The sequence below is a fragment of the Leptonotus elevatus genome, chromosome 8, assembly GCF_054856555.1.
Source record: "Leptonotus elevatus isolate MCC_2025b chromosome 8, RoL_Lele_1.0, whole genome shotgun sequence".
Lineage (NCBI taxonomy): Eukaryota > Metazoa > Chordata > Actinopteri > Syngnathiformes > Syngnathidae > Leptonotus > Leptonotus elevatus.
The window spans coordinates 18,791,929-18,818,217 of NC_141246.1; the positions used below are offsets into that span (position 1 = coordinate 18,791,929).

General features: G+C 38.2%; 2 protein-coding genes across 2 annotated transcripts in view; one reads left to right on the top strand and one right to left on the bottom strand.

The window, feature by feature from the left end:
* Window positions 1-8,168: 8,168 nt before the first annotated feature.
* Window positions 8,169-12,966, bottom strand: inab (internexin neuronal intermediate filament protein, alpha b). The gene is made up of 3 exons (XM_086081903.1): window positions 11,892-12,966; window positions 11,306-11,430; window positions 8,169-10,905 (listed from the first exon to the last, which is right to left on the bottom strand). The coding sequence occupies exons 1-3, from the start codon at window positions 12,936-12,938 to the stop codon at window positions 10,635-10,637; spliced, it is 1,443 nt and encodes a 480-aa protein (XP_085938029.1). The 5' UTR covers window positions 12,939-12,966; the 3' UTR covers window positions 8,169-10,634.
* Window positions 12,967-15,344: 2,378 nt separating this feature from the next.
* nt5c2b (5'-nucleotidase, cytosolic IIb) overlaps window positions 15,345-26,289 on the top strand; it is a 31,327-nt gene continuing 20,382 nt past the window's right edge. Inside the window, exons 1-3 of the mRNA XM_086081902.1 lie at window positions 15,345-15,489; window positions 19,966-20,083; window positions 25,900-25,973. Of these exons, the coding sequence (XP_085938028.1) occupies window positions 19,983-20,083; window positions 25,900-25,973 (175 nt within the window). The 5' untranslated portion in view covers window positions 15,345-15,489; window positions 19,966-19,982. The remainder of the gene's footprint in view (window positions 15,490-19,965; window positions 20,084-25,899; window positions 25,974-26,289) is intronic.

A 26,289-nucleotide genomic window follows, 5' to 3' on the forward strand; every position in this document is an offset into this window, starting at 1 on the left:
TGGCTACCCTTTATGCCACTCCTGTGCCATTAAAATTCTAAAGCAAATAATACTGTATGAAATGTATTGATTTGAGCTGTTAATATAATATAACATTGTTGTCTTTTTTTTCTCTTTTTTTTTTTACATTGTCGTGAAGCAAGTACTATTTTCATTGCAGTCGTCCATTTGTCCAAGGTGACCTGCTATATTGCCCAAACGATTGCTGACCCTCCTCGATCTTGAAAATCAATCACCATGGTAAAACAGGGATATAATTAACCTTAGCCTATTGTAGTGTTCTCCTGGGTTCATCTCCCCTTGCACCTCTGCTTCAATCAGCCGAAGAACCATATGAGCAAGGTCTCTTTGTGACGTGAGAAACAGGAATTTATTTTGCTTTGGAGTGAACTCTTGCATTGATCTCCCCACACTCAAGATTTGAAGCGACTGTTAAGCAGCATCTGAACATTACACATTGTTTTACAGACATGTTTAAGAAGTATTACGTGCAGTCGGAAGATTAATGAGAGAAGATGATGTTCTCTGACCTCACCCAGTTTCACATCTGTCCAGTCGCACAGGAAATTAGCGATCATGGAGATGTGCTATTCTTCCACGTGAAAGCTAATAATAACGTTGCTTATTTTTTGCATGTGATGAATCTCCACAAGGAGTCGAGATGGTGATTAAGTAATTTTAATATTTCAGAATATGAAAATATCCAAAGCCAGGAATAAATGTGTTGCACAGATGGCGAGGGAGCTCAGATTGTACATTGCAACTGCTGCACAACACTTTGATCAACCATTTGACATGATACACACAGTATTGTATTTTTCAAACGTGGCTGTAATCTCGCTCTGCACCTTGAAGTTTGGGTCAGCTTTATCCTATCTTTACTCTTTGAGTTTTGTTGAGTTCTAAAATGCTGTGTCATAATCTGCAGTTCCAACAGAAAATCCTGGAATAGCTCAGCTGCTCTATTATGGATAAAGCAGCAGCAGCAGCTCCAGGAGCGTCACCACCTAATAGGCTGAGTGATGCATGAGTTTTTGCCATCTTAATCCCGCAGTCCAGAAACATGTACCAGTACTGTACTCAATGCTATGAAAATGAAAAGTCAAAAATAAATGGCCTCTGTCTATCTCTATGTCAGCCTTGTGACTGACTGATGAGCTACCCATCCCTCACCCTAAATCATCTGGCATTGAACTCCATTTCCCTATGACCCTGAACAGGATAAGCAGTATATGGAAAAATGGCTAGATGGATGCCCTGAACATGACTGGCACATTCATTTCTATAAATTGTTATATATATTTTTTTATTTGATCAAGAACATACACATTTTACACATGAACATTTAACCCACCCATTTTTTGGTACATATTTTAAGACTGATGTATTTTGTGGGGAATAAAATCAAACTATAGACAATTGGTATAGAGTGCAGACCTCTGCCAAGATGGAAACACTGTGGTCTGCAAATCAAAGGATTCCTTGCAGAAAACAAAACTAAAACATTTTTTGTCCACATTGTTATACATTTACATCGAAGTGTATTTATTAAGAAAAAAAATCATATAAAGGGACGACTCCATCAAGTCTCAAGAAAGGTTGTGGAATAAGTGTACGCTATTGTGTTGCTGTGGCGGCCGGTTGTCCAGTTACCGGCTGGTCCGCTGTTTGAGTCCCACTCTTTCCAAGTCATGTGTCGTGTCCTTGGGCAAAACACTTCACACAAAACTGCCTCCAGTACCACTCACACTGTGTAGCAATTGTTTTGTTAACGTTGAAAGCCTAGTTAGGTAAAACAGATCATTAAGATTGTAAAAACTTTGAAATTGTGGGATATGATGGTTGACCAGCACTTCATTTCCCAGAATACCTTGCTTTAGCTAAGTCTTTAAAATGGCTGCCCAAACATTTTAGACATTTGGAGCACACTAGTGAAATACATTCATTACATTCACTCATATGACTATAATGGTTTTCTCTGAAGTGCATTGAATTCACTTCCACTGCCTGTAATTCAAATTCAAACTTAATTCAACATCCTGTGGGGACGGAGACAATTCAAATTCAAATTTGTCCATTGAATTAACTCAAATCCTGAGTTTTGCCCAGCTGTGTTTTACATATAAATCACAGGATTACTTCTACATCATCTACATCCAGTATACACCAAACTGATTCCAAAAGCCATGCATGTAACATAAGTCGTTAGTCTTGAGGGCAACATCCCTATTGGTTAAACTTGTTTTGCAGACGTTCTGCACCCTTCCCAACCGTCTCCAGAATAATGAGTCCCATCTGATTACAAGTACCCAAAAGAACATCTTCATTCATGCACGCTGCCCTCCAAAAGTATTGGAACAGTGAGTAAGATGCTGTCTGGAGAAAACACACTTCAGTCCTGAGACAGGTGAAATAGTTTGCTCAATGAAGAGAGGCCAAAATACCTTCTGAGTGGTCTCACTGAAAATTACAAAAATCATTTGATAGCAGTGACGGCTATAGACGTCGAAAATTCATTTTTAACTATTTCTATTAGTTAAATTTTTTTTCCACTTTTGTTAACAAGAGTATGAAAACCTAGAAAACATTTTTTTATTGTGCATTTAGAACACATACAATTTGTGATTCATCCTGAGTTTTTTTGTTGTTGTTGTTGATCAAGGGCAGACAAAACAAGTTTTACTTCTTTCTGTCCCCTTTCATTCTTTTGCTTTATTTGGAATGTGAATTTTGCTTTTTATTGTCCTTTTTCTTTTAAAAATTAATGAAATAAATTGATTGATTGAGTTAACTAGTCATGCAATTAATTATGATTTTAAAAAATTATCGCCTGTTGTTCCTAATTTTTAATAGTATTTTCTTTAAATAAATATATATTTAAAATAAAAAAGAAAGAAAGAAGAAAAGATTAAGAATTAGGAGCATCAGGGGATTAAATGTTTTCCGTAATTAATCGCATGACTTCACTACCCTACTACTACTACTCACGATTAATCACAAATTTTATATCTGTTCCAAATGTACAGTATTTTTTTTCCTAGGTTTTCATACTCTTGTTAACAAAAGTGGAAAAAAATGTTAAACTAATAGAAATAGTTCAAATGAATTTTTGACGTCTATAGCCGTCAATGGCAGTGAATGAGTTAAGTTGAGGGTATCATCATTTTTGTCCAGGCATTTTATTATGAGTTGGTTTTCAGAAAATAATTGTTTTGAGCCACAATTCTAAAGCAATGACTGAATTTCACTGGCTAATTTTCCTGCCATTTTTTATTCATTATTACAGTTGTCAGATTCAAGTTACTTCTTTGATCACTGTGGCGTTATCTGTGGGGTACCAGCAATTTTGTCAGGTGTGTAATGCCATGCAACGATGTCCACCTATACTGTATAGGGAATCTCTTCCAAAGGTCAGGAAGCAAGATGAGGAATTCCTTTCATCAGGGAAAATTATCTTCCACCCGTCAGCCTGTATGTACGCCTCTGCTGGCTTTGCTATTATTAGCCCGGAGGAAGGAAAAAAAAGAAACTGTGATGGCTTGGTTAACAAGGTGCAACACAAGGTCTGCCTCAAAACGATGCAGCACTTTCTGCCAGGCAAGGAATTCATATCGTTTGGTTAATATACGTTGTTGTTTTTTGTCATTCATTAAGATAAACACTAAATGTCAAATGTTCAACGTGCTTATAAACCTCTTGTTCCCCTTTGTGCATTAAGCCTCACTTCAGCTCTCAACACTCTTCACTCCCTAAGGCTGCCAGTGCAGAGGGATGCTAGCAACAGATTCCAAGGCAACAGCAGTGAATTAACACTTTCTTTACTGGCACAGAGACAGAAATTAAAATAAAGGCCTGTCATTCAGGCGTATAATAGAACGGCTCATATGAATAATGTATTGAAATGGTCTGCTTCTCTATTTAAAGAAGCATTACATTATTATATAATAGTTTTGCACTGCATTACAAATTCTCATTACCCTTTGTGAAGTATTAAAAGTACTTTGTGACTATAAATCAAGCAAATAATGTACTTTTATAATTAAAGAACTAAACCCAAGATGTCAAAACTTACTCTTATATTTTAAATGGGTGGTGGTCTTTACTCTATCACCAGAGTGAGAATTTGTGAGAATGTGATCAAAGTTTCCTAATTTTAGTGATGACATGTGATGAGGCTGACTGTTTTCTATTGATTGTGTGACTACGCCGTCGCTCAACCGATTCAACCAAATGTCTCTCGTTCTGGATGGTTGAACTTTAATTACTGTTATGAGCCCAAACACGTTTGGTTCTAAAATATTTGATGACTGTAATGGATTGAAAAGGTATTACGAATCAATGATATCATAGCATTGTCAGCTCTTCATTTCATTTATTTCTTTGTTAGTTGTCTTCTCTTTTGTCCCTGTGATTGTGAATGGAGAACATTGAAAATAATTAAAGTACTTTTACCATGAACAGAAATAACAACAAAGTTACTAAAATGACTTTTTGGGTTGAAGCAGCTGTTATGGTAGCTGCAGAGCATTTACAGAATCCATCAATTAATCATTCTCTGTACCCCTCATCCTGACTAGGGTTGTTGGTGTGTTGAAGCTGATCCCAGCTGTCTTTGGGTGAGAGGTGGACACACCCTAGAAAACGAACATTCACACTCACATTAATTTGAACCCACAACTTCTAGACTGTGATGCGAATGTGCTAAGCAGTCTGCCACCGTGCCTATATATTTGCAGATTTTAAATTGTAAAACCCATTAATAGTTTTGTAAAATCAAAATAGCATTAAAAGATTGTACCCCTTACTTAACCCATTCAGACCCATAGATGGTCCCAGTGGACATGACATATTCAGATGTCTAAACCAATAAAACACATAATTTGGATGATGTCAACACCTCTAACTTCATGATTGGATCTTACACAACCAATCACAATCGCAAGTTGATTTGCATGATGTTCATGTTAAAAATGTTGCATATAAGCTTATGTTTACAACACATTACAGCCATATTTTCCTGGTGTACACTATAACCTCTAAAAACATGAGATAACCCCCCAAAAACATTTCCATGTTGTTCTTATATGGGAAAAGCCAGAAAGAAAGAAAGAAAAATCAGCAAAAATAAATACATTTTGCCCAACAGAAAAAATGCTGGTCTGAAGGGGCTACAATTCAATCAGTTTTCTCTAGTGTCATCTGCTTGTATACTGTGATCTATTAACCCAGGGCTCTTTAACCCCTCTCTTGTGGCTCCCTGTGATCTCAAAAAAAAAAAAAAAAAAAAAAAAGTAGAATCTTATTATTATTATTTTTTGATTAAAATAGTCTTTAAATCAATTATTGATTTAGATAAATACATCTCTAAATATTCAAAAAAAATCCGAATTTAAATTTTTAAGTTGTCAGAAAAAAAGAGACCAAAGGTAGATGAAAACAATTTTAAAAAAAATACCTAAAATGTCACACAAAAAAAGAGTGACCATAAATTGTCCAAAAAGGAAGAAAGGAAGCAGTAAATTACCATAAAATGTCTTTGGAATTGTCAAAAGTCAGAAAATTGACAACAACAAAAAAGTCAGAAAATAAAACGTTCAAAAAGTATTATACTGTACTATAAAATGTCCAAAAAAACAAAAGAAGAAATCCTCAAAATTATTATAAAATGTCCACAAAATTGCCAAAAATGTCAGAAAATTGATAACAAAAAATAAAAAAGTAGCCATAAAATCTCCCCCCAAAAAGGCAGAAATGAGGCAGAAAAAATTTGCTAACAATGTCAGAAAATTGACACAAGCCAGAAAATCAAAAAAATTATGGAAAACAAAGTATTGTTGAATATCCAGGATATCCATTGAATCTTGTATTGGGTGCTGCATATTTTTGTGTTTGGGCAGCTCCAATTAGCTCTTGGGTCCTCAGTACATTAGACTAACACTAACACATTGTTTCGTTCATCACAATGTTCAAAGGTTTCGAGGCTCCAGACAGATTTTTTTGTTGTTTGGCCTAAAATGGCTCTTTTGACAGTAAAGGTTGCTGACCCCTGTACTAACCTCATCTCATGGCGCTCTGAAAACAATTGAGAGACCACCTGCAACACACTCAACCTGGATATCCAGAGTTAGAAAAAAGGATTGAAATAATATTTATTTATGCAGAGTATACTGTAAGTACATTTGAAAAGCCAAATGATTGTCATCCAGTGAGGTTGACAAACAGGTGAAATTTGTAATCATGCGTGAGTCTCAATTTTATCAGTGGCTCTGCCTCACACAGACACTCAGCAAAGGTCACGTGCGGGTAACATAAGGTAGATTTTTGTTTTTATTTTAAATCTGTTTGGAGTGGTAAGTAAATAGTGACGTGACAAACACCATGAAAAAAGGTTTTGATTAAATACTATTAAGAGATTGGTCACATAATGACATTTAGGGCTCCATACTGTATTTTCATGACCATCGCAAGTCTCGCGCTAAGCATGGTCTGAATTTGTGCAGGGGCGGACTAGACTTTGTTTTGGTATTTACACAGACGCACATAGCTTGGCGCAGTTTAAAACGAGCGTTTTTCACCATTGTTGGGGTGAACACAGCCAATTTGATTCGCCGCCATTAGAAAGCGGCTCCTCTCATTCAATTTAAAATCAGTGCATGAGAGGCACACAGTCCTTGACATACATGGAGGAAGGAAAAACTGATTTGCTGGAGGTTCAGAAAGTAAAAACCCTGCCATAGGTTGGCTTTTTGGCAGGTGCTTCTACTTAACTGGCAGGTAAACTAGCTCCCTGTCTTTGAGTAGCCACACCTGTGGCTTGGCAGGGTTTTTGCTTTCTGGACCTGGTTTTGACACCTAAATAATGTGTAATAATAATAATAAGGCATTCAATTAATTAATTTTAGTAGCAGTAGTAGGGTTTTATGCACACTGTTGTCATATTTATGAATTAAATATGATGACATCCACCACGCCCGTCCGTGGAGCTCAAAATCGGACTGCCTGCACTTCAATCAAATTCAGCAAAATTGCGTTACACTACCTGCGCCAATACTTAGACGTAGTTCCAGCAGGGATAAAGTTTAGTGCAATTTCAACCACCAAATTGTCAGGTGTGCCGGGCGCATGTCAAAGGAACCAAATTCCCAAACAAGCACATCAAGGCTTGCTTCCGCATGAAAGTCAGCGTACGCTGGTTTATATGCTCTAGCGCAGCCGCACCGTCTATGAATATAGAGCCGACAATGTATGAATTGTCATAAGAACAGAGTCTGCAATAAATATAACAATACGCTTGAGGAATGGTTTAACTGCAAAGTACACTGATTGCAGTGGGATTACACACCACCAACGCTCTTCTTCAGCAACTGCGAATATCAAATTAATCCCAGTTTGAATATTTTATATGAGATCACATTTTTACAAGGTAGAAGCAATTATCCATGCGTTTTAATACTCTCGTGTGTTTGCCGTGGATATGAGGGAGGGCTTGGAAACTTGGTTGTACATTTTATTTTAAAGCAAATCAGAGAGAGCTGTTTCGCGGCAGAGCTTTTATAGTGGCGCTTCAGAGGCCGTTACCACAGCGTCTGCTTGGAGCATTGCAGAGGTATAAATCTTTGATCGCATCACACATGCACATTACAAGCTCCAAGGCTGTTCCACCCAATCGATGCGCAACAAAAAGGGACGGACTATTCACAAACGGGTACGTGATGCTCAAGGTTGCGTGTCTGTTTGTTGAGCAGTGGTAAAGGGGCTTGTGCAGGGAGTACTGCAGCAGGTCGTCTATCATCTCTGCGATATGCACGTTGCACTTTGTCCAATTTTAGAAAAATAAGATATTCAAAAGGAGACGCCTCTCTAGTGTCTATTGGTGACAGCTATTTTTACTGATACATTAAAGAAAAAATTATTCATAAGTGCCATGTATAAATTGAAGACTCAAGACTTGGATGAGTTGATCTTTAGAATGCAAATTAGGGCAGCTATGCCTAAGCAACAAAAAAGAAACAAACCTAAAAATTACTAAACCGCTATTCTATTACAACCCAACACTGATGATTAAAGCACCGTGCGTTTTGTGCACTATGCATATTTAGACATAATCCCTTGTGTCTGAGCCCCCCAAATGTCAAATCAGTAATCCACAAAAAACACAAATACCAAAATCCTGTGCAGCTTCGCCAATGTCAAATCTTTATTGAGATAGTGTCTCACAGCAATACATAGCAAGTTGAAATCCTAACGAGGATAACATATCAACAACATTTAATCCCTAATTTTTAATTGTCATGGTAGCTCTACAGTAAATAAATGCAAATAATGATCAAACACCCCACTTGACGGAATCATCTGCACCGCGCACATGGCCAGATGCGAAGCTGCTGGTGTTTTAAGGCATTTTTTAATCCTACATTATTTATTCTATGGCAAACTATTGATCCTTGCGTTGGACATTTTGACACACTGTTTGGAATGTCATGCCATGACCCGGTGCTGCATGTGCATTATTTTTGGCAGTGTTGCAGTAGTGGTATATTTAGACACCTTTGACATTTTATTTGGTTTGCAGTGTGGTTTTAAAAGCTTTTGTTACTCAGGAATGCAGCAAACATACATTTACATGTGCTAGTGACATTTTTCTTCCAAAGTCCTTTTAGGATAGGCCACTGCATAGCAATACAAATACACACTACAGTACTAACATATGGATCGTTCCCAAGCCACGAATATAACAAGCCATTCCAGAACATTCTGTTGTACAATCGCATTGTGTGAGTGCAGCTTGTCAGGGCGAGGTCTGCCGTGGCGAGTAGCACAAGACTAACATTGCTGTGTTGAAACTGGCTGCAAGCAAGCGAAAAAAAAGTGAGCTACAAGCGGCTCACTAAAAGGTTTCTACCGGTGAGGTCGAACTACAACAGACGTTTTATCCAGTCATGGCCAAAATGTGAAAGCGAGAGGTCACATTTGAAACAATCTGGTGCTTTTCGGCTGTATATCGGCTGTATTTTAACTGCCGATGATAGCGTGGGTCTTCAGGTTGAATGATATGGATTGTGGACTCAAAATGGGCTTTCATAGTCATTGTCAGAAAGTGTGGGAAATGTCAGCTTTTTGCGCTTAAGTATTAACAATTTCCTGTGCATTATTCTTCGTTAAGTTATCAAATGGTTATCTTTTTTATTCAATACATCACCGCATTAAAAAAAAAAAGTATTCTCTTGAAGGGGAAATCAACCCAATCAATATGTTGTATGTGCCGCCACTAATTAGTTAATCAGCAAAATCTACCCGTTTTAATCCATTTTAGGGGGCAGCCATTTTGTCACTTGCTCAAAATGACGTCACAGTCCCTGAGGGCTCAGGTAATGACCAATCACGGCTCAGATTCAGAAAACAGTTGAGTCATGATTTGGCGTTATCTGAGCCCTGAGCAACTGTGATGTCATTTTCAGTCGACAGCAAGTGACAAAATGGCCGCCCCCTGAGATGGATACAAACGGGCGGATTTTGTTGCTTAACTCGTATTCCACAAACACACTATTAATCCGAATACCATGTTTAGACTAGTGGGGCTGCATAGCACATATTATTGAAAAGAAACAGTTTGGGTTGACTTTCCCCTAAAGCTTATAACAAACACTATCTGCAGTGTATGGTCAATGGCAGAAAAGGGCAGCATGGGCCAACCCTCAAATCCAGTCATTGTGCTTGAATGAGCAATGGAGGCAGAGGATGACATCTACATACGCCATGCAAGTTAAGCTCGCTTTACACACAATTATTTTTTGCTCATCTAATATTACAACTGCTGTACTAATATATTTATTCAAGAAGTAAGAAAGGGCAGTGTTCCATTGAGGATGTCCACCCTCATGTGCTGCTCTCATGCATGCACAATGAATGCACCAGCATTGATTTGAAAATTTGTGCAAGTTGATTTTTTTTCTTTTTCTCTCGATTTTGAGTTAATTAAGCAACATTACGAGTTAGTCATTTGGGCCAACCATGCATTAACTCTGGATGGCTTCTTGTAATTGTGTGTGCTTTCTTACTACACTCTTAAACCTATCATCTATAGAAGTTGAATTGAGTATATAGGTGACGTGTTGAAAGCATTTGTCCTTGAAGTGTGCACTGTGGTTGCACCCGCATTTTTTTCTTGTGTTTGTGGAAGTGGTGTTTGACCAGTTGTGATCTATTGTGTGCATCTGTATGATGCAAGTGTGAACAAGCAGTTGAGTACTGTACTGGATAAGACCACATGTTCTAGCATGTGCCGCCTAAAAGCTGGTTCTTCTCGGTAAGTGAATGATAAACACACAAAAGAGAACTAAGTGGTCTTGAATAGAGTGACTGATAGAATGGAGTTAAGGTATGATGCTTTCATTTGGGGAATGTGCGTTATTTAAGGGGGGACCTAGAGCAACATGAAATAAACCTCTACATCTCAAACTCTATCTGCAAATCCAACACAAGATGTCGATGAGAAGGCAAACTAGCATCTTAGGTCCCTGTGATGTAAATGGAAAGACACTGGGTTTGTTATAGTATGGAAAATGCTACAAGAAGGAGGGCGGGGTTTGCAAGACAAATAAGGTTTAGTGGTCTAACAGGCTTACTCTAGGCTCCTAGTTTTTCTGATTGGTGAAGTTATCACCGGCATCTGGCTGCTTCTCCACCTTTTTAGTGGTGACCACTGTCTCCTCATAAACCTCGTGTGTGGCCTTGCTCCCTGCCTTGCTCTGCGGCGGGCTCTCATCCTTGCTCTTGGAGCTCTTGCCAGAGCTGGTGTAGATGCGGGACTGGTAGTTGTAGCTTTGTCCGCCGCCTGAAATTAAGGATGGGCTAGGATAGGTGATCCCTGTCCCTATGCGGGTCTCCTCACCTTCCAGCAGCTTCCTACAGATGATAATAATGAGAAGGGCTTAATAAGAAAACTGAAAATGACAACAAATATATATTTTTTAGTTTTACCCCAATTTAACACTAACTGATATTAAACCAACATTTTACTATCATCAATTCAGTATTAATGTCATGTATCAGCAATTGTAAATTACTGCCTGAACAAAAATATTACCAAAACAAATTTTTTATTATTGATAAAGAGAAAAAAAATAATTTGGGCCCCAATACTGACCCCTGGGGTACACCAGATGCCAAGGAAACATGTTGAGTACAAATGACTTAGCTTCACAAAATGTATTCTGTCAGTCAACTTCTAAAACTAAAAAATGGCAGCAAATTGTGGTCTGTTGTGGCGTTGTTTTTTTTATGGAACATATTTTATATGTCCTACCTATATGCTGCTATCTCAATATCAAGAGCCATCTTGACATTCAGCAGATCTTGGTACTCCCTCAAGTGACGAGCCATCTCACTTTTAGTGGCCCTCAGATCATTCTCCAGCTCTGCTATGCCATCCTGTAAAAAAAGATGTATTAACAGGCTGCATGTTAAATAATTAAATCCTATCAGAGGCAACAGACATCTTAAAGGACATGCAATGCTGTGATAAGAATCATCTCTTTGCCAGCATTCTGGAACCTTTCATTGCATTTTGTGCAAAGTTTTTTGTGGTTTTATGTTTATTAACTGGTCGTGTACCTCAACTGTCTGTACAGTAAAAGCTGAACGCATTTGAGTAAAATGCAACTCAAAGAAAAGCATATTTTGCAAGATGATGACAGAGAACATAAGGACGTGGGCGTTGTCAGTCGCAGATGCTGAGCCGAGAAGTCCCAGTGGAAATTCAGAACCACGGACAGAGCTTGTAGCCCACAGCCCTTTGTTTCTTTCTTTTTAATATATTTTTCTTTTTAACTGATAAACCCAAATAATTGTACATTAAATGAGAAGATACATTGTAAATAAGATTTTATTACCTGGTAGTTTCCAATCTCCGCGCCGTGTCTGTCCTCCATCTCCCTGAGCTGCTTTTCCAGGGACTCATTAGTGCCTCTCAGACTCTCAATTTCGATGGTCTTGGACTGCAGTTGCCTCCTAAACTCGCTCATTTCCTCCCTGCTGGCGCGGATGGTATCATTGCTGCGGGTGGCCTGCTCAGAGAGGTCGGCGAACTTTGTCTTGTACCACTCCTCGGCCGACTGCAGGTTCTTGGAGGACATCGACTCGTACTGGCTTCGAATTTCCTTGAGGGCGGAGGTCAGGTCCGGCTTGGCGACCTCCATCTCCACGGAGACCTGAGCAGCCTGGATCATATCCGTGAGTTCGGCCACCTCCTCATCGTGCACCTTCCTCAGGAAGTTGATTTCATCCAGGAGAGATTCCACCTTCTTCTCAAGATCTAGGCGCACCATGGTGGCATCTTCCACATCTTTCTTGAAAGCTTTGAGAGTAGCATCCGCCTCCTCCCGGGCACGAAACTCTTCTTCATATTTCCCCCTGAGCTTCTGGAGGTCATCGTCAATGCTATCTCTCTCGATGAGGAGCTGGGACTTCTCCCCGTTGAGCTCATCCAGCTGGGAGCGCAGTTCGCGGATCTCCTGCTGGTACAGCTCGGCGAGGCGGGATGGTTCCGCCTGCTTCTGGCGCAGGGCGACCAGCTCCGTCTCCAGCACTTTATTATGCTGCTCCAAGTTGCGCACTTTCTCAATGAACATGGCAAAGCGGTCATTGAGACCCTGCATTTGCTCCTTTTCATTAGTGCGTACAATTTTAAATTCATTATTGAGGGCGCTGCTCTGAGCCAGGTCGAAGGTCTCCAGAGGCATGGACGAGTAGGAGCGTCCGGACTTTCGGGCGTATGCGCCCGCGGATGAAAGGTTGCTCCGGGATGCGGAGGAGGCTCGGTAACCTCCCCGCGAAGATACGCTCATGGCTGTTCGAGATGGAGAGGATGCATAGCGGGGAGATTCCCCGAACATCCTTCGGTAGGAGGAAGAGGAGTAGACTTCAGATCCGTAGCTCATCGTGCCTTGAATGGAGTAAGAAGCGCATATGGGCGCGTCTCCGTTTTTATAGGCGGGGGCAGCGCGATCGTTAATGAAGACGCATAGTTAATAGCGCCAAATGCGGGTCAAGACAAGACAGTGAGATAATAATTTTAAAAAACACACACACAAATTACATTGATATTTTTTTATTTCGTTTTTAGAGCCACACCTTGACGACAAATTCACAGCTATGACCACTATAAACGCCTTTTTGTTTGTTTGTTAGATGCATGTTATTTGGAGACAAAGGACAGTTTACAGTTTACAGTAGACGATACATGATTTTTTTTTTTAAACAAAACTGAATTGGATATTTATCTCTATAACTGCGAGAACTTGCATATACCCACATCCAGCCCATGAGGCTACTGTCTTCGAGTCCAAAAGTGATCTCTCGAAACATAGTTTAAGATTTTTGTTATTCCAATGAACAAACTCTGCATTCTGCATGCAATTTCAATTCGTTTTAAAATGTGTGAAAGACAAACACTTTTTATTAAAATTGTTTTGTGTCTTTCCCAACTGCACTTCAGCATTCAAAAATATGACTTTGCTGCCCTCTGTTGGAAAGACAAAGTGCTGGGTAATTGCTGACATCCATGAGAGACAATAAATTCCACCCATCTAGATACAAGCAGGGCGGGGTGGGCAAAGTACGGCCTGCATCACTCATTAATCCAGCCCACCGAGGATTTACATTTACATTTACATCATCTCAAAATCCCCCCCTACCCCCAAAACATATTCAGTATTCATCTTATTACATAATTTGTTATTATTTGTATATAGAATGCATTAAAAATGCATTACTAGTATTTTATTAAACTTTTTTTTAATGTCATCTTTAAATAGCCTAGATCCAGTTGTTAATAGAAGTTTGTCACAGCCAAAAGTCAAGTGCAAAATATTGTACAAATGACTGGATATCTGATGACTCTTTGCCGTTCAGCGTTCAAATAAAAAATGCCTTGAATGATCATTTTAAACGTTTTATAACAGCTTTCATTGTCACTAAATGTTCACAATCTATACATCACACAAAATGTTATACGCAAGGCTAAACTTCAGGTGAATAAGCAATGACAAGTAGCGGCTTTGGATCAGGGGTAGAGCCAGTTGTCCAGTAACCGTAAGGTCTGCTGTTCGATTCCCGCTTCACACACATTGCCTGAGTGTTACTCACACTGGTGTATGGACGTTGCAGATGTTTGGTGGTGGTCAGAAGAGCCATAGGTGCACAGTGGCAGCCAAGCTTCTGTCAGTCTGCTCCAGGGCAGCTGTGGCTACTTAGTTTACCACCACCAGAGTGTGAATACAGTGGTTCATTTTTACTTTGCTGTTCATTTATCACATAATTTGTATTTGGGTTCGAAATTCATACATTACGGGGTTTATCTTGGGTTCTATTTTGCAGGTTATTTTATTTATTTTTAGAGATTATTGTGAAGTTTACCAAATTGTGATACAGAAGATTCTGTCTTAAAGCCAGCAATAAGGAAAAACTATTGAACAGTAGTGAATACAGAGTGATTGATGATTTTAATACACTATGCTTCTTGATATGAACAGTAGTGAATACAGAGTGATTGATGATTTTAATACACTATGCTTCTTGATACTTTGGACTGGTATTTGCCTGACATATGGTTGCCAGTCAATTTAGTCATCTATTGTCACCCCTAAGAATTTGATTTTAGTAACTCTGTCAATGTTCACCCAATCACCTCATCTGATTGGATCTGTGATTAAAAAAATATATTTATTTATTTATTTTATGTGTTTATTTTTACAACTCCCAAACAAAATTATTTTAGTTTAACCCAAATGTAATGCAAATGTCAATTTATATTAAACCAACATTTTACTTTTATTAATTCAATATTTATGTCATGTATTAGGAGTTGTACATTGCTGCGTAGTATCGTCTGCAAATCAAATACATTTTAACGCATACATAAATTATTGATAGACGAGAGGGAAAAATGGGCCCCAACACTGACCCCTGGGGGACACCCGAAGTAAACATGCTGAGTACAAATCACTTAGCTTCACAAACTGTCTTCTGTTAGTCAAAAAAATAACTTCGACAGGAACGATCTCGTCCACACAGAAAGGCTTGATTTGAAAAACGAACCTCAGAACTGTGAGGCAAATTTGCTAACCACTAGACCTATTATATTGTTGATGTTGCTACAGCCAGTACTATTGTTATTTATTAGTTGTAAAGACGCCTTTGCCAAGATGACAAGTGACCCCGCCTCCTCTTGAAAGACAGAATGAGATCCCTCCCTCTCAATATGCCTTCCTCTTGCTGGCAGCAGAGAGAGAGAGGGGGACAGAGACAGAATCGCCACCGAGCCGTCAACTGAAGAGAGAAAATCTATTGCTTGGCCTCACCGTGCACAAATCCGGGGTCTGACTTCATCTTTCTCCGTAGATACACAACCTTTCTCATACTTTCACGCTGCTCAAGGCGCATGCTCAGACCGAGTGGCGGTGCAGTTGTTTGACACAGGATATATCAGTGGTGAGTACAGTAATGATAATAACAGCTAACTTAAACCCGGCGAAACCTGCCACGACCCTTATTGGCTGATGTTGTTATTCCGTTTAGATAATGTGTTATTAGGCTTGCCTAATACATCCTCGGCTACTGGTTTCATCAATGTCAAACAAGGAGAGCTTAGCGGACTGTTAGCTAGTTTCGCAAATTGGTAGTCAAGCGATTATGTTTTTCTTGTTAGTCGAGTTCATTCCACTCCGGCCGTCAGTGCAGTTCATAAATGATATTTTATGTTGCACAACATCGGCAGTCGGGTTTCAGAGGTACGGTACGCTGTCGTAGCGCATATCAACGGCGCTATATTGTACAAGTGCTACAAAGCCTGTTTGCGTTAGTGCGGGCTTGTCGTCTGCAATGCTCTGACATACTGTATCTTCCTAAACCTGAGCTCCCATCTGACACCAGCGAACCCTGGTCAGAGTGTAAACTCAGGTGTCCTGAGGGTATTGGCTAAAAATGACGGCAGCCCGGTAGTTGTTTGGAGTTGTTCACATACATGCTGATGCACATCAAACGTCTGCGTAAAAATGTGAAAGAAAACCCCCCCAACCAAAAACAAATGTTGATGTGTGCCGCTCCGTAATTGTGTCTCATCTGCGGTGTGCTGACACTCGCGCAAGAAAGCTGATTTAAGCGATTGTGCTATGCAGTCCCTCTCCTCCAGATTCCAGAAAAAACAACTTACTAATTGCTATCAACAAGACAAAGGCTCACAAATGTTCATGCAATTAAGAGTTGACAGTGCACTTAAAGGTATTTCCAACCTAGCTACATTCGCAGGTCTTTAGTACATGTTTGAGTTGGCACAGATGTTCATTTCTGTCATAAATGGAGAACAGCATTTGGATGCCTTATGTCGGACAAGCATACAGTGTCTACAGTGCCTCTTTGATGGACTAGTTAAGAGTACAGAACATGTCTTAAATAATAGGAGGCATGTGGAAAGATCTCTAACCTTGCCTGCAAGATGAATTCTTGCGGTATTTGTGAGTTCACAAACCTCAGAGAATCCATCTTGTACTGAGCCCGCTGATTGAACCACCAATCACTAAGCAAGATTGTGTTGTGCGGCTGTGACAAAAACAAGAAGCGCAGAGGCCGTGGGAAACAAACAAACAAACCTAACATTGACAAATGCATGGACGCTGCAATTAATTATGTTCTCGCAGAATTACTCACTATTTCGTTGTTGAATGAAGAACAGCAAGAGGTGCTTCATGCATTTTTAGCTGGGAAAGATGTTTGTGCTTTTTTTTTTAAACTATGACAACAACAATGACAACATTTTCATCCGCTGCCGTAATTGGTCAGAACAAAAGTTTGCGCAATTTGCGGCATTGCCCAATCAGCTTGAAATATTCTACCGAATGTCCCACCTTTCTCGACCAAATCACACTGGAGCAGTGCCAGATTGATCGTGTGAATCACTCAAAAGAGTTCTCCACATTATCAATCTGGCTCTTGCCAGGTTACAAGAAAAAGAAAAATTTTCTTTGAAAAATATTATTTGAATTTCAACATATGTACACAATAAGTATGCCTAAGTAAACACATTTGGAGGGTAATTAAATCACACAACACTATAACTTCTGTTTTTGTAAAACAAAAAATTCTCCAGAATCACAATAGTTTTTATTGCCATGCAACTGAATAAATTTCACATTACTAGGAATTTGTCTCGGTGACTGGTGCAGACATAAGACAACGGGTAACATTATAATGACGTAATATAAACATTAAAATAAAGATTAAAATTATATATAAAAAAGATAAAACTAATGCGTAATATTAAACTTCATTTTCAAATTTTGACATTACTTTTACTTCATCATCCATCCATCCATCCATTTTCTTAACAGCTTTTCCTTTCAAGGGTCACGGGCTCTTACTTCACCTTCAACACAAAAATAAATTGTTTTTTTTAGGGGTGTCCCGAGACAACTTCTTGATTGCCGATACAATATCGATATCAATCCCATGCGATATCAGCAGGAATGTTACATGCTTTCATTAATTATGTCATCATTAGTAGGAACTGTTTGAAGAGACTTGAGCATTTGATGCTATTCAAGCAAAATCAGCAACAGTAGGTATGAGACACAATATGAGCCATTTATTCAAAACATTTAGACTACATACATTTGAAAAAAAGAGTTAATAGAATAATAATAACTAAAAATGCACTGCACTTCAATAAAATAAATATAAAATTAATTAAAGGATCCTGAAAAATGACCCTAATAAAGCAGGGTCTGGAATGAATTGCTTGTATATTAGCGCTAATATCGGAGATTTTGGATGTTGATTTTGGCTGATAGCAGACCGATATCCGAATCAGGACACCCCCTTAAAATGTTTTTTAAAAAAAATAAAAATAAAGTTTTATTATTGCTAATTTAAAATTTGCAGGCCTGTGACAAATCTTTTGTGCAAAGATTTGTTTTAAAGTTATGCAACTATTATCTTGTTTTAAATTAGATAAAGTGGACACACAGAAAGACATACTTAAGACACACACACACACACACACACACACACACACACACACACACACACACACACACACACACATGCACGCACTCACACGCGCGCTTGTAGAGTAAGGTATAGTTTAATAAAAATGTCTAATCAGCATCTATGCATCTTAATGCCATTACGGAGACAAAAAGTCAGCTTAGTACTGTAGCTTTTAAATTGTTAATATTAATACATGTCTTGCCGTTGAGTAGCTAATTGGTTGATTTGTTTGCATACGTTGCCAGAAATAACACTGACAAGGTTAGAGATTCTTACCTCACACGGGTGAGTGGCGAGGCATACCTTTTTATAGTTTTACATATTGGAGAAAAAAAAAGTCGTATTTTTTGTTCAAGCTACCGGTAATTGATTACCCTTTACAAGACAAGACCCGTTTGAGGACACACCAGGCCATTCCTTGTTTGTTTTTAGTGTTAACTACTTCTTAAGTATCTTCTATGTGCTGTGATTTAATCAACTTTTATATTCATGCTAACACTGTGTGTGAAGAACACATTCAAGTGATAAACTGTGATCCCAGTCAATCAGTGCGCTTCATTCAAGGTGACAGAAACTCATCTTCACCCAAAGATCAGTCTTGATCAACATGTGGTGATAACCTCATGCTCCTCTTCCTTCTCGTCCTCTTCTGAGACCAAGCTCAAGGCCTCTCTGTGTTCAGAGGGAACTCTTCCTCTCATCCCTCCTGTCTCTTTAGAAGAGTCAGCACTAACGGGAGTCTCGTCCTCATCTAAGAACTGCACGACTGCTTCTTGTAAGGTCAAACCTTGCTTCATGGCAGCCGGCTTGTAAATGAGCAGCAAGACTCGACCGCAAACTTCTCATGCAGTCTTGAAACATGCACGTGAATAGATTTGCTCAGCACGTAGAAATCCAATGCAAAAAGAGAAAAGCAGAAAAGGTTTACTACTAGTAAAAAAAAATGAACAGGAAGAGCCGGGTAGCCTTTTAACCGTGAATTAAGAAAGTGTTATGTTCTTGTATTCCACATCTTCATGCAGCTTAAAGAAGTGTTCCTTTAGTTTTTCTAGACAGCTAGTAGCTCCCATCACACAACTAAAACAACCACCGCTGTTTTCTTAAGATGGAACCCAGCGGAAGCAGATACAATGAAAACTGCAGAGGCCCCAGAATTGAACCCTGTGGAACACCATTTCGTTCCGTTGTACATGTGAATTCATATTGCACGTATTCATCGGACCACTTTCTTTTTGTTGTTGACATAGTTGAAGTATGAAGGGATTACAATAATCTACGTACCATCACGACAGCCGCAAGTCGACTACTGAGCGCGCCAAATTCCCTGCAGCACAGATTGGCCAAGCAATGTAGCGTGATCATCTGCAGTCAATGGTGGCCAAGCTGGGTGTATCATTATGAATCATTTGAGTCTGTAGTGTTTCTTGACCTCCGCCGACCCCTTAAGACTGATTCACTGTACCCCTAGGGTTAGATTGAACCTAGGTTAAGAGCCACTGAACTGAACTACCTGCGGACTGTTGGGGAAAAAAGGTAGCACGAAAATGTTCCTCAAGTTTAAAGGCAGTTGGACTAAGGAAATATGTTTGATCATTCCTTGATCAAATGTGGATTGGAACTGGAGACAACGTGCATTGGATTTAGGTCATATTATATAACTGGAGTGAACAAGTTTATTTTTTATTTTATTATTCAGATGTTTCAGGATTTGTATGTAACTGAAGTTTTCTTGTCAAAATAGAAAGGGACTTTGAATGAACCTTGAATTGAGTTGTATAGAATTGCCTGTAGAGTTGAAAAGTTTTATGATCCGACAGTTCATTTGCTGTCGTTGTTCAGGTTCCCACAGCGGTTTGTGTGTGCAAGGTAAACATGTAGTACAGAAACGGGGCCTGTCTCATTTCTCTTAACTTGTCTCCTCAGACACCGGAAGACTAAAGATGACCACTTCATGGAGTGACAGACTGCAGAATTATGCAGACCTGCCTGCCAACATGGACAGAATAACAATGAAAAAATACAGACGAGAGCCCTACCATAGGTAAGAAACTTCTTTCTCCGCTACCCACGGTTCGATCTAGCATGCACTTTGCCTAGAATGTTGACACAGTATTCCTGGCTTGAAGGTGTTCTCTTAAGTAACTCTTGTTTTAATGCTCTAATGTCAGAGTGAAGACCCAGGGGCGAGATCCAGCCACTTAACGTGACTCACTAAAGCAATTAATGTTGGCTTCATGTTTCTTGCTAAATAGGGTTGTTCTTTTCGTGCATTTGATCACTTTTTACTGATCTTACAAGCATTTATTTCCCACCAAATCCCTTCTTAACATAAAGTGAATAGTAGTTACATTATTAAATGACTTTTTTTTTTTAATCTTCAATTCAATTTAGTGTTCACAATATATGTCACAATAAATTGCAGAGGCACATATGAAAATAATACGGTGCGGTGATTCAATCCATAAAAGAGAAAGAGCATTTCCTTTTTTGAACCTCCTCTTTGAGTCATTTGGACCAGCAGTTAAGTCACATAATTACATAGAATGTCAAACTCAGTATGACACCTTTCAATCTAGGTGTGGGGTGGAATTTATTTTTCTTTTACCTAACTTTTACTAACTTTATTAGTTAGTGCGCATCATTAGTTGATTCAGCATTGCAGCATTTACATTGAGTAGTCAGTAAATGGTGCAATAAAGTTTAGTTAACTTGTTGGTTCAGAAAATGGATGGATGGATGGATGTTGAGCAGGTTTGGCTAGCGTTAGTGTCATGGATTGTGTTCCTTGGGTGTGGTTTTATTTTTTTTGTTGTTATATAAAACTCTATCGTAGCTACATGACATACTTTTGAGGTCATGACAATTTAGCATATTTACTTGATGCTTATGCAAAGCTGCAAACTGTTACAAATTGGCCGTATTTTGTTATGGAAATCACTCAACGCTAACCCGTTGTGTTAGGACCGTATCATGGATTGTTATGGATATTAAAAATATCCACAAAGGGTGATGACACAAAGTGAAGCTTCATTGGTAGGCTATTATGTAGAATAACAAACGGCATGACATTCTAAGCGCTAGTGTACTTTTTGTGGTTGGTTTACAAAGTTGTTTCACTATGGGAGACTCTTGTCACATAAATAAACACAGCTTTGTTGACTCAAAACATACTGGAGCCACGCTGATCTCGATTGGAACATCCATCGGCTTAATGAACCTTTCCCATAGGTGACAACAAATTCTGTGAAATGCTCACATGTGCACAGTGTCCTACGTGAGATAATAAGGTGTCTAGTTAAAGTCATCAAGTTGGATTAATCATCTCGTAATTTAAAAGGCCTTTGTCTCATAAAACTGATCGTAGACATGATTGAAAGCAAAGATAAGCAGTAAAGAAAATGAATGGACGGATATTTGTTATTGGTTTGACTTTTTAAAATTCATACAAAACTATTTTACTGTATCTTAAGACAAGAGTTGGGCCCAAAAGAAATTTTTTTGAGGTTGTGCCTATTCTGATATTTGTCAGAATAAAATTCTGATAATTGACTAACATGATGATTAATTAAAAAAATAAAATAAAATAAAATACAGTAATAAATAAAATTACTTATTTTTTAGTCCTGCTTATGACAATAAAGATATGAATTACAATGCTGTGTCCTTTACATATGTTTTAAAATGTATTTTTTCCACTTCATTATTTTTATGTTTTTAGTTTATATAATAATAATAATTATTATTATTATCATTATTATTATTAGGGATGCACGATAATATCAGTGGCAGATAATTATCGGCAATTATCGACCAATTTGACGTCAAACATAAACCAGATAATAAAGAAATCCGCCGATAATAATAGACTTGCAGCGTTTGTCCATCTGTTGTGGTTGTGGCTCAAGTTGTGTCTCCCCAAAATGTTGCCCTCGCATTTTTGTGTTGTATTTTTAAAACATGACTGTTTTGTTTTGGCAAACTCAAAATGAGTTACTGGTTGTCTTTGAAGCAGAGATATCAATGAAATTCAGCTTCATGGTGTGTTACACAATGTTTCGATGTATTCGTACTTATAGTAGGACTCGAAAGTATATTTGTATTCAAGTTAATTTTGCAAACAATTATCGACTTACTTATCGGTTATTGGCATCGGCACAATTATTGGTTTGGAAAATTGCATTATCATGCATCCCTAATTAATATATATGTGAAATATTATTATTACTATAAATATTATTGTTATTATTATTTTGTAATGTGTTAATATGTACAAAATAAAAATATATTTAAAAAAAACTGACAAATTAGCCCAAAATAAATAAATCAGACAATTTGTGCTGACTGATGAAGAGCTAAAATTGGCCAATTAGATCAACCGGACGATTAATCCCTAGTTAAGAATGCTAAAAATGTTAAAACGTTGCCTTTAACTGTCAGCTATTTGAATTGATTGATTAATTAATAATTGCTATTATTATTATTATTAGTATTAGTATTAGTATTATTAATATAATTGTTTTTAAATTCAACTGACTACAATAGTCTGTGTTGTGAGGGCAAGTACAGTATATCCTCCACGACCCCTTCCACTATTTGAGAGTAGCATTGATGATTTGAGTGTTGCTTGTTTGGTTCTGCCCAACTTGTGACTGTTCTGGATGTCTTTGAAGGCCCATAAATGTCATGCCACAGAACAACAACTCTGACTAACTGCACACAACAACAGAGAATGACGTAGAATAGCCACAATCATTTTTGCAACAAGTCAGAAAACGTCTGAATGGTAAGAAAGCAACGAGAGAGGGGGTGGAGGGTGTAGAGAGGGTGGAGTGGGGGGTTTATTGTTTGCGGGTCCTGTGGTGGCCTGCTGGAGCAGGTCGGAGAGTCAAAGTGAGGATTAATTTGACATAGAATGCATCGCTACTTCTCTCCTGAACAAACATCGAAATGGAAGCTTGTTCACTACGGAACTGCTTCAAGGTATTTACTATCGATTTGGATGAGCAATGTGGGACGACAAATTAATACAATTTGAATCCAATTTTATGCCATTCTCTACTTTTTTATTTGCCTCTTGACACTTGGCATTCGTTTTGCTGATTTGTGTCTTATTTCGACAAAAATGAGATAGTAAAAAGTGTGCGAAAACGTGAATGATGTATTCTGACTTTGTCTCCAATTTTTACGACTAAAACAAAAATCTCCTGTAAATGAATCGATGAAGTGTTTACATCGGCATTGGTCTCAAATTTGGGGACGTTCGAGGTGTATCATAAAAGCTCTGTGTAAATGATGTCTATAACTATGGACACTGTGCACCCATGGACTGATTTACGAGGTAGGACAGTAGAGCTGTTTCCTGGAGCGATTGTCACAAAGTCTTAGTGGTAAACCATTGCTCGAAATAGTAGCGGACTGTCACAAATCACCAGACAGAGAGGGAGTTTCTATTTATTGATGGAAATGGAAACGACCTCAGATTTCAGAGGTGTTTTTCGTTATGTAATCTAGAGTTTAAAATTGAATATGAATGCTAACAAAAGACCTAATGATCCTTTAACAACAATAGCATGGCATTTTCATTTACAATACATTGAATATAAAAAAAAAAAGTACGATCATTATAATTGTTTGTTTTTCTGACAATGGTCTTAAAGCTGACCAATGCTGGATTTCATTAAGTTGTCCAACAATTTTATATATACTACATGTAAGGTACAGCAAAAAAAGGCTTTATCTGAGGCAGTGATTATTGTCAATGATTAATGATCACTTACAAACATTTGGACATATACAATAGAGATAGACAGATTATCGTCCGGACCAATGATTGTTGCAGATATTCAGCATTTTGACAAATATCGGCATCTGCCTTTTTGAAGAATCATTCGGCTGATAGATCAATATAAAACCGTGTTAACTTCAGGCAAATATTGATTGAAATTTTCAGTTATATTTATAAGACAATCCAAGTTCCGTTCTTCATTTCTTTTTTAACTCATTTGTTCCCAAAAATGCATAAAAACGTTCTATTTTAAATATCGCCATGGTGCCCAAAACGTATTGCACAGAAACTCTTTTTTTTTTTTTTATATATATAAAGTTTTATGCTAGAGCATACAGCAGGCTTTGAAGCAGCCTCTGATCTGAAGAGGTCGTTTTAAGCAATGGTAGATATTGCAAAAAACAGACAGCAGGTGGCAACAGGGTATAAGAGATCAACCAGGGCCATGTTGCAAAAAAGCACTTTTCCCCAGTGTTTTAAACAGGTTTGTGAATAATGATGAAACTTAGCTATATTCTAATGCTAATTGCTACAAAACGGAAACAGATACAAATATACTTTTTTTTCCTGATGAAAGAGGAGACTCTAATCTTTCTTTTGGTATTATTTTTATAGCAACTGAAGTGTGTCTTCTGCCCTTGAGTATTATCTCATGTCCGGTCAACTTTGTGAACTGTTTACTGGAAACTTTGTGGTACCGCCCTTCAAGATGGTATAAGAATGTTGTAAATCCTCTGTAATCTTCGCACTTGTGGGATGCTACAGCCATTACCTGTAACTCACTTGTGCCCGGAATATTCTGTAGAAAAAAAAGCTTTGAAGGAACTATTCATCGATCTTCAGCCTGTATTCAGATAACCAACATTCTCACTACCCGAAAGAAAAACGAACACGCGGAAGAAAAAGCTTATCTTCCAACACAACATAACACAATATTCTGTGGGAACTTGCAAAATCTGTCAAAATCCAGTAAAACAGCCGGGAGCGATGGGGATTGCTTCAGTGAAAATGACTGGGAGTGAATGAGTTAATTAAAGCTAACATAAGTAAAACTGTAACATTACAGATATTTTGACATTTTGAAAAACTTCTTCTTTTTTTTTACTGTAGCAAACAATAGGGAGCTATTTAGTTTTTTATTAAATTTTTAAGACATGCTAAATGACCTTGGGAGGTCCCTGAATTATTTTGTTAAAATTTGAAAACAAAGATGACTTTTGCCCAAGAATAAAAATAAACACTCCAATAATTTGCAAATCTAAAAAGTTGTTAAATAAACATATGCTAAAAAAATTCAACAAAGTTAAGAGTTGTAGTCTGTGCTCTTTTTTTATGCCTCCTTGACCACTAAGTATCGTATCAGCCCTGAAAAAAACATATCAGTCTATCCCTAATATACGTACAGTGTTGTGAGCAACATATTATCCAGTTATCATTTTCGGTTTGATTGTAATGTTTGAATATAAGTGCTTGACAATTTGTAAGCATCTCTTCTGCTGCACCCAACAGCATTTCTATGCTTGATGAAATCTACATTATTTTCTTATTGTGCTCTAAAAAAACGTCACTTCCCTCTGTAAGATTCCTCTCGACAACTGTTGGTTTTTGCTGATGTAGATGTCAAATGCATGACTTTTAATGTATGAAGGTTTTTAAGGGTGCAATGAAAACCAATTTGAATCAGAAAATTTGTTTTGATTGTAGTCGTTTCACTTTAAAATGAACTGTCCTTGAATCTCATGGTGCCTCATTGGAGAGATGCACACCCGCCCTTGCTATTACCTCCATTAAAGTGAGTATGTAATATGATGACCGATTTTTGTGACCTTTTCTCATTGTATGGCACATCCCCATGCTCTCAATGTCGGAGTCACATAATGGGCAGTTTGACATGATTAGCGTCCTGTGGCTACACAATACATCCACTATGGCCTGGCTGGCAGCCTGGCTTGTGGAAGGTTTATTCTCAAGTAAACACTTTTCCCCCAAGAATGCTATTTGCCATTGTGCCTGAGAATTGCTGTTATTGTTTGAGATTGCCGGTAACATATACTTTGGTGTGTCTTCTCTAGAGTGTTTGTCAACAGAAGCTTGGCAATGGAGAAGATTAAGTGCTTTGGCTTTGATATGGATTACACTTTGGCAGGTACGTACACTTCACCCAACACCTAAACAAAACAACTAGTAGAGTAAATAGTTGCACATTGGGACATAAAGTTAACATGGTTACTTTGTCGAATGGGATTTTCGAAAGTAACAGGTCTTCTGTTTACATTGTTTCTATGAGTGAGCAGCAAACATGTTATGAACGTTCCACATAACTCCCTGGTACACAGGATCGTTTGCATACTTTTCCAGCTGACCAGTAACTGGTCCAAAATTATCCTGCCATGTTGTTCTATGACTCAGGCCCACTTTCTCAGCCACGCTTCCAAAAATAACCAAATGACTTTGTTAAGTAG

What these genes read in the sequence shown, in the direction of transcription:
- inab (XM_086081903.1), bottom strand. Translation starts at nt 12,938, where the DNA reads ATGAGCTACGGATCTGAAGTCTACTCCTCTTCCTCCTACCGAAGGATG. An exon ending in CGGAGATTGGAAACTACCAG is followed by an intron (nt 11,431 to 11,891) that starts GTAATAAAATCT and finishes CTTTTTTTACAG; the next exon opens with GATGGCATAGCAGAGCTGGA. An exon ending in ATTGAGATAGCAGCATATAG is followed by an intron (nt 10,906 to 11,305) that starts GTAGGACATATA and finishes TATCATCTGTAG; the next exon opens with GAAGCTGCTGGAAGGTGAGG.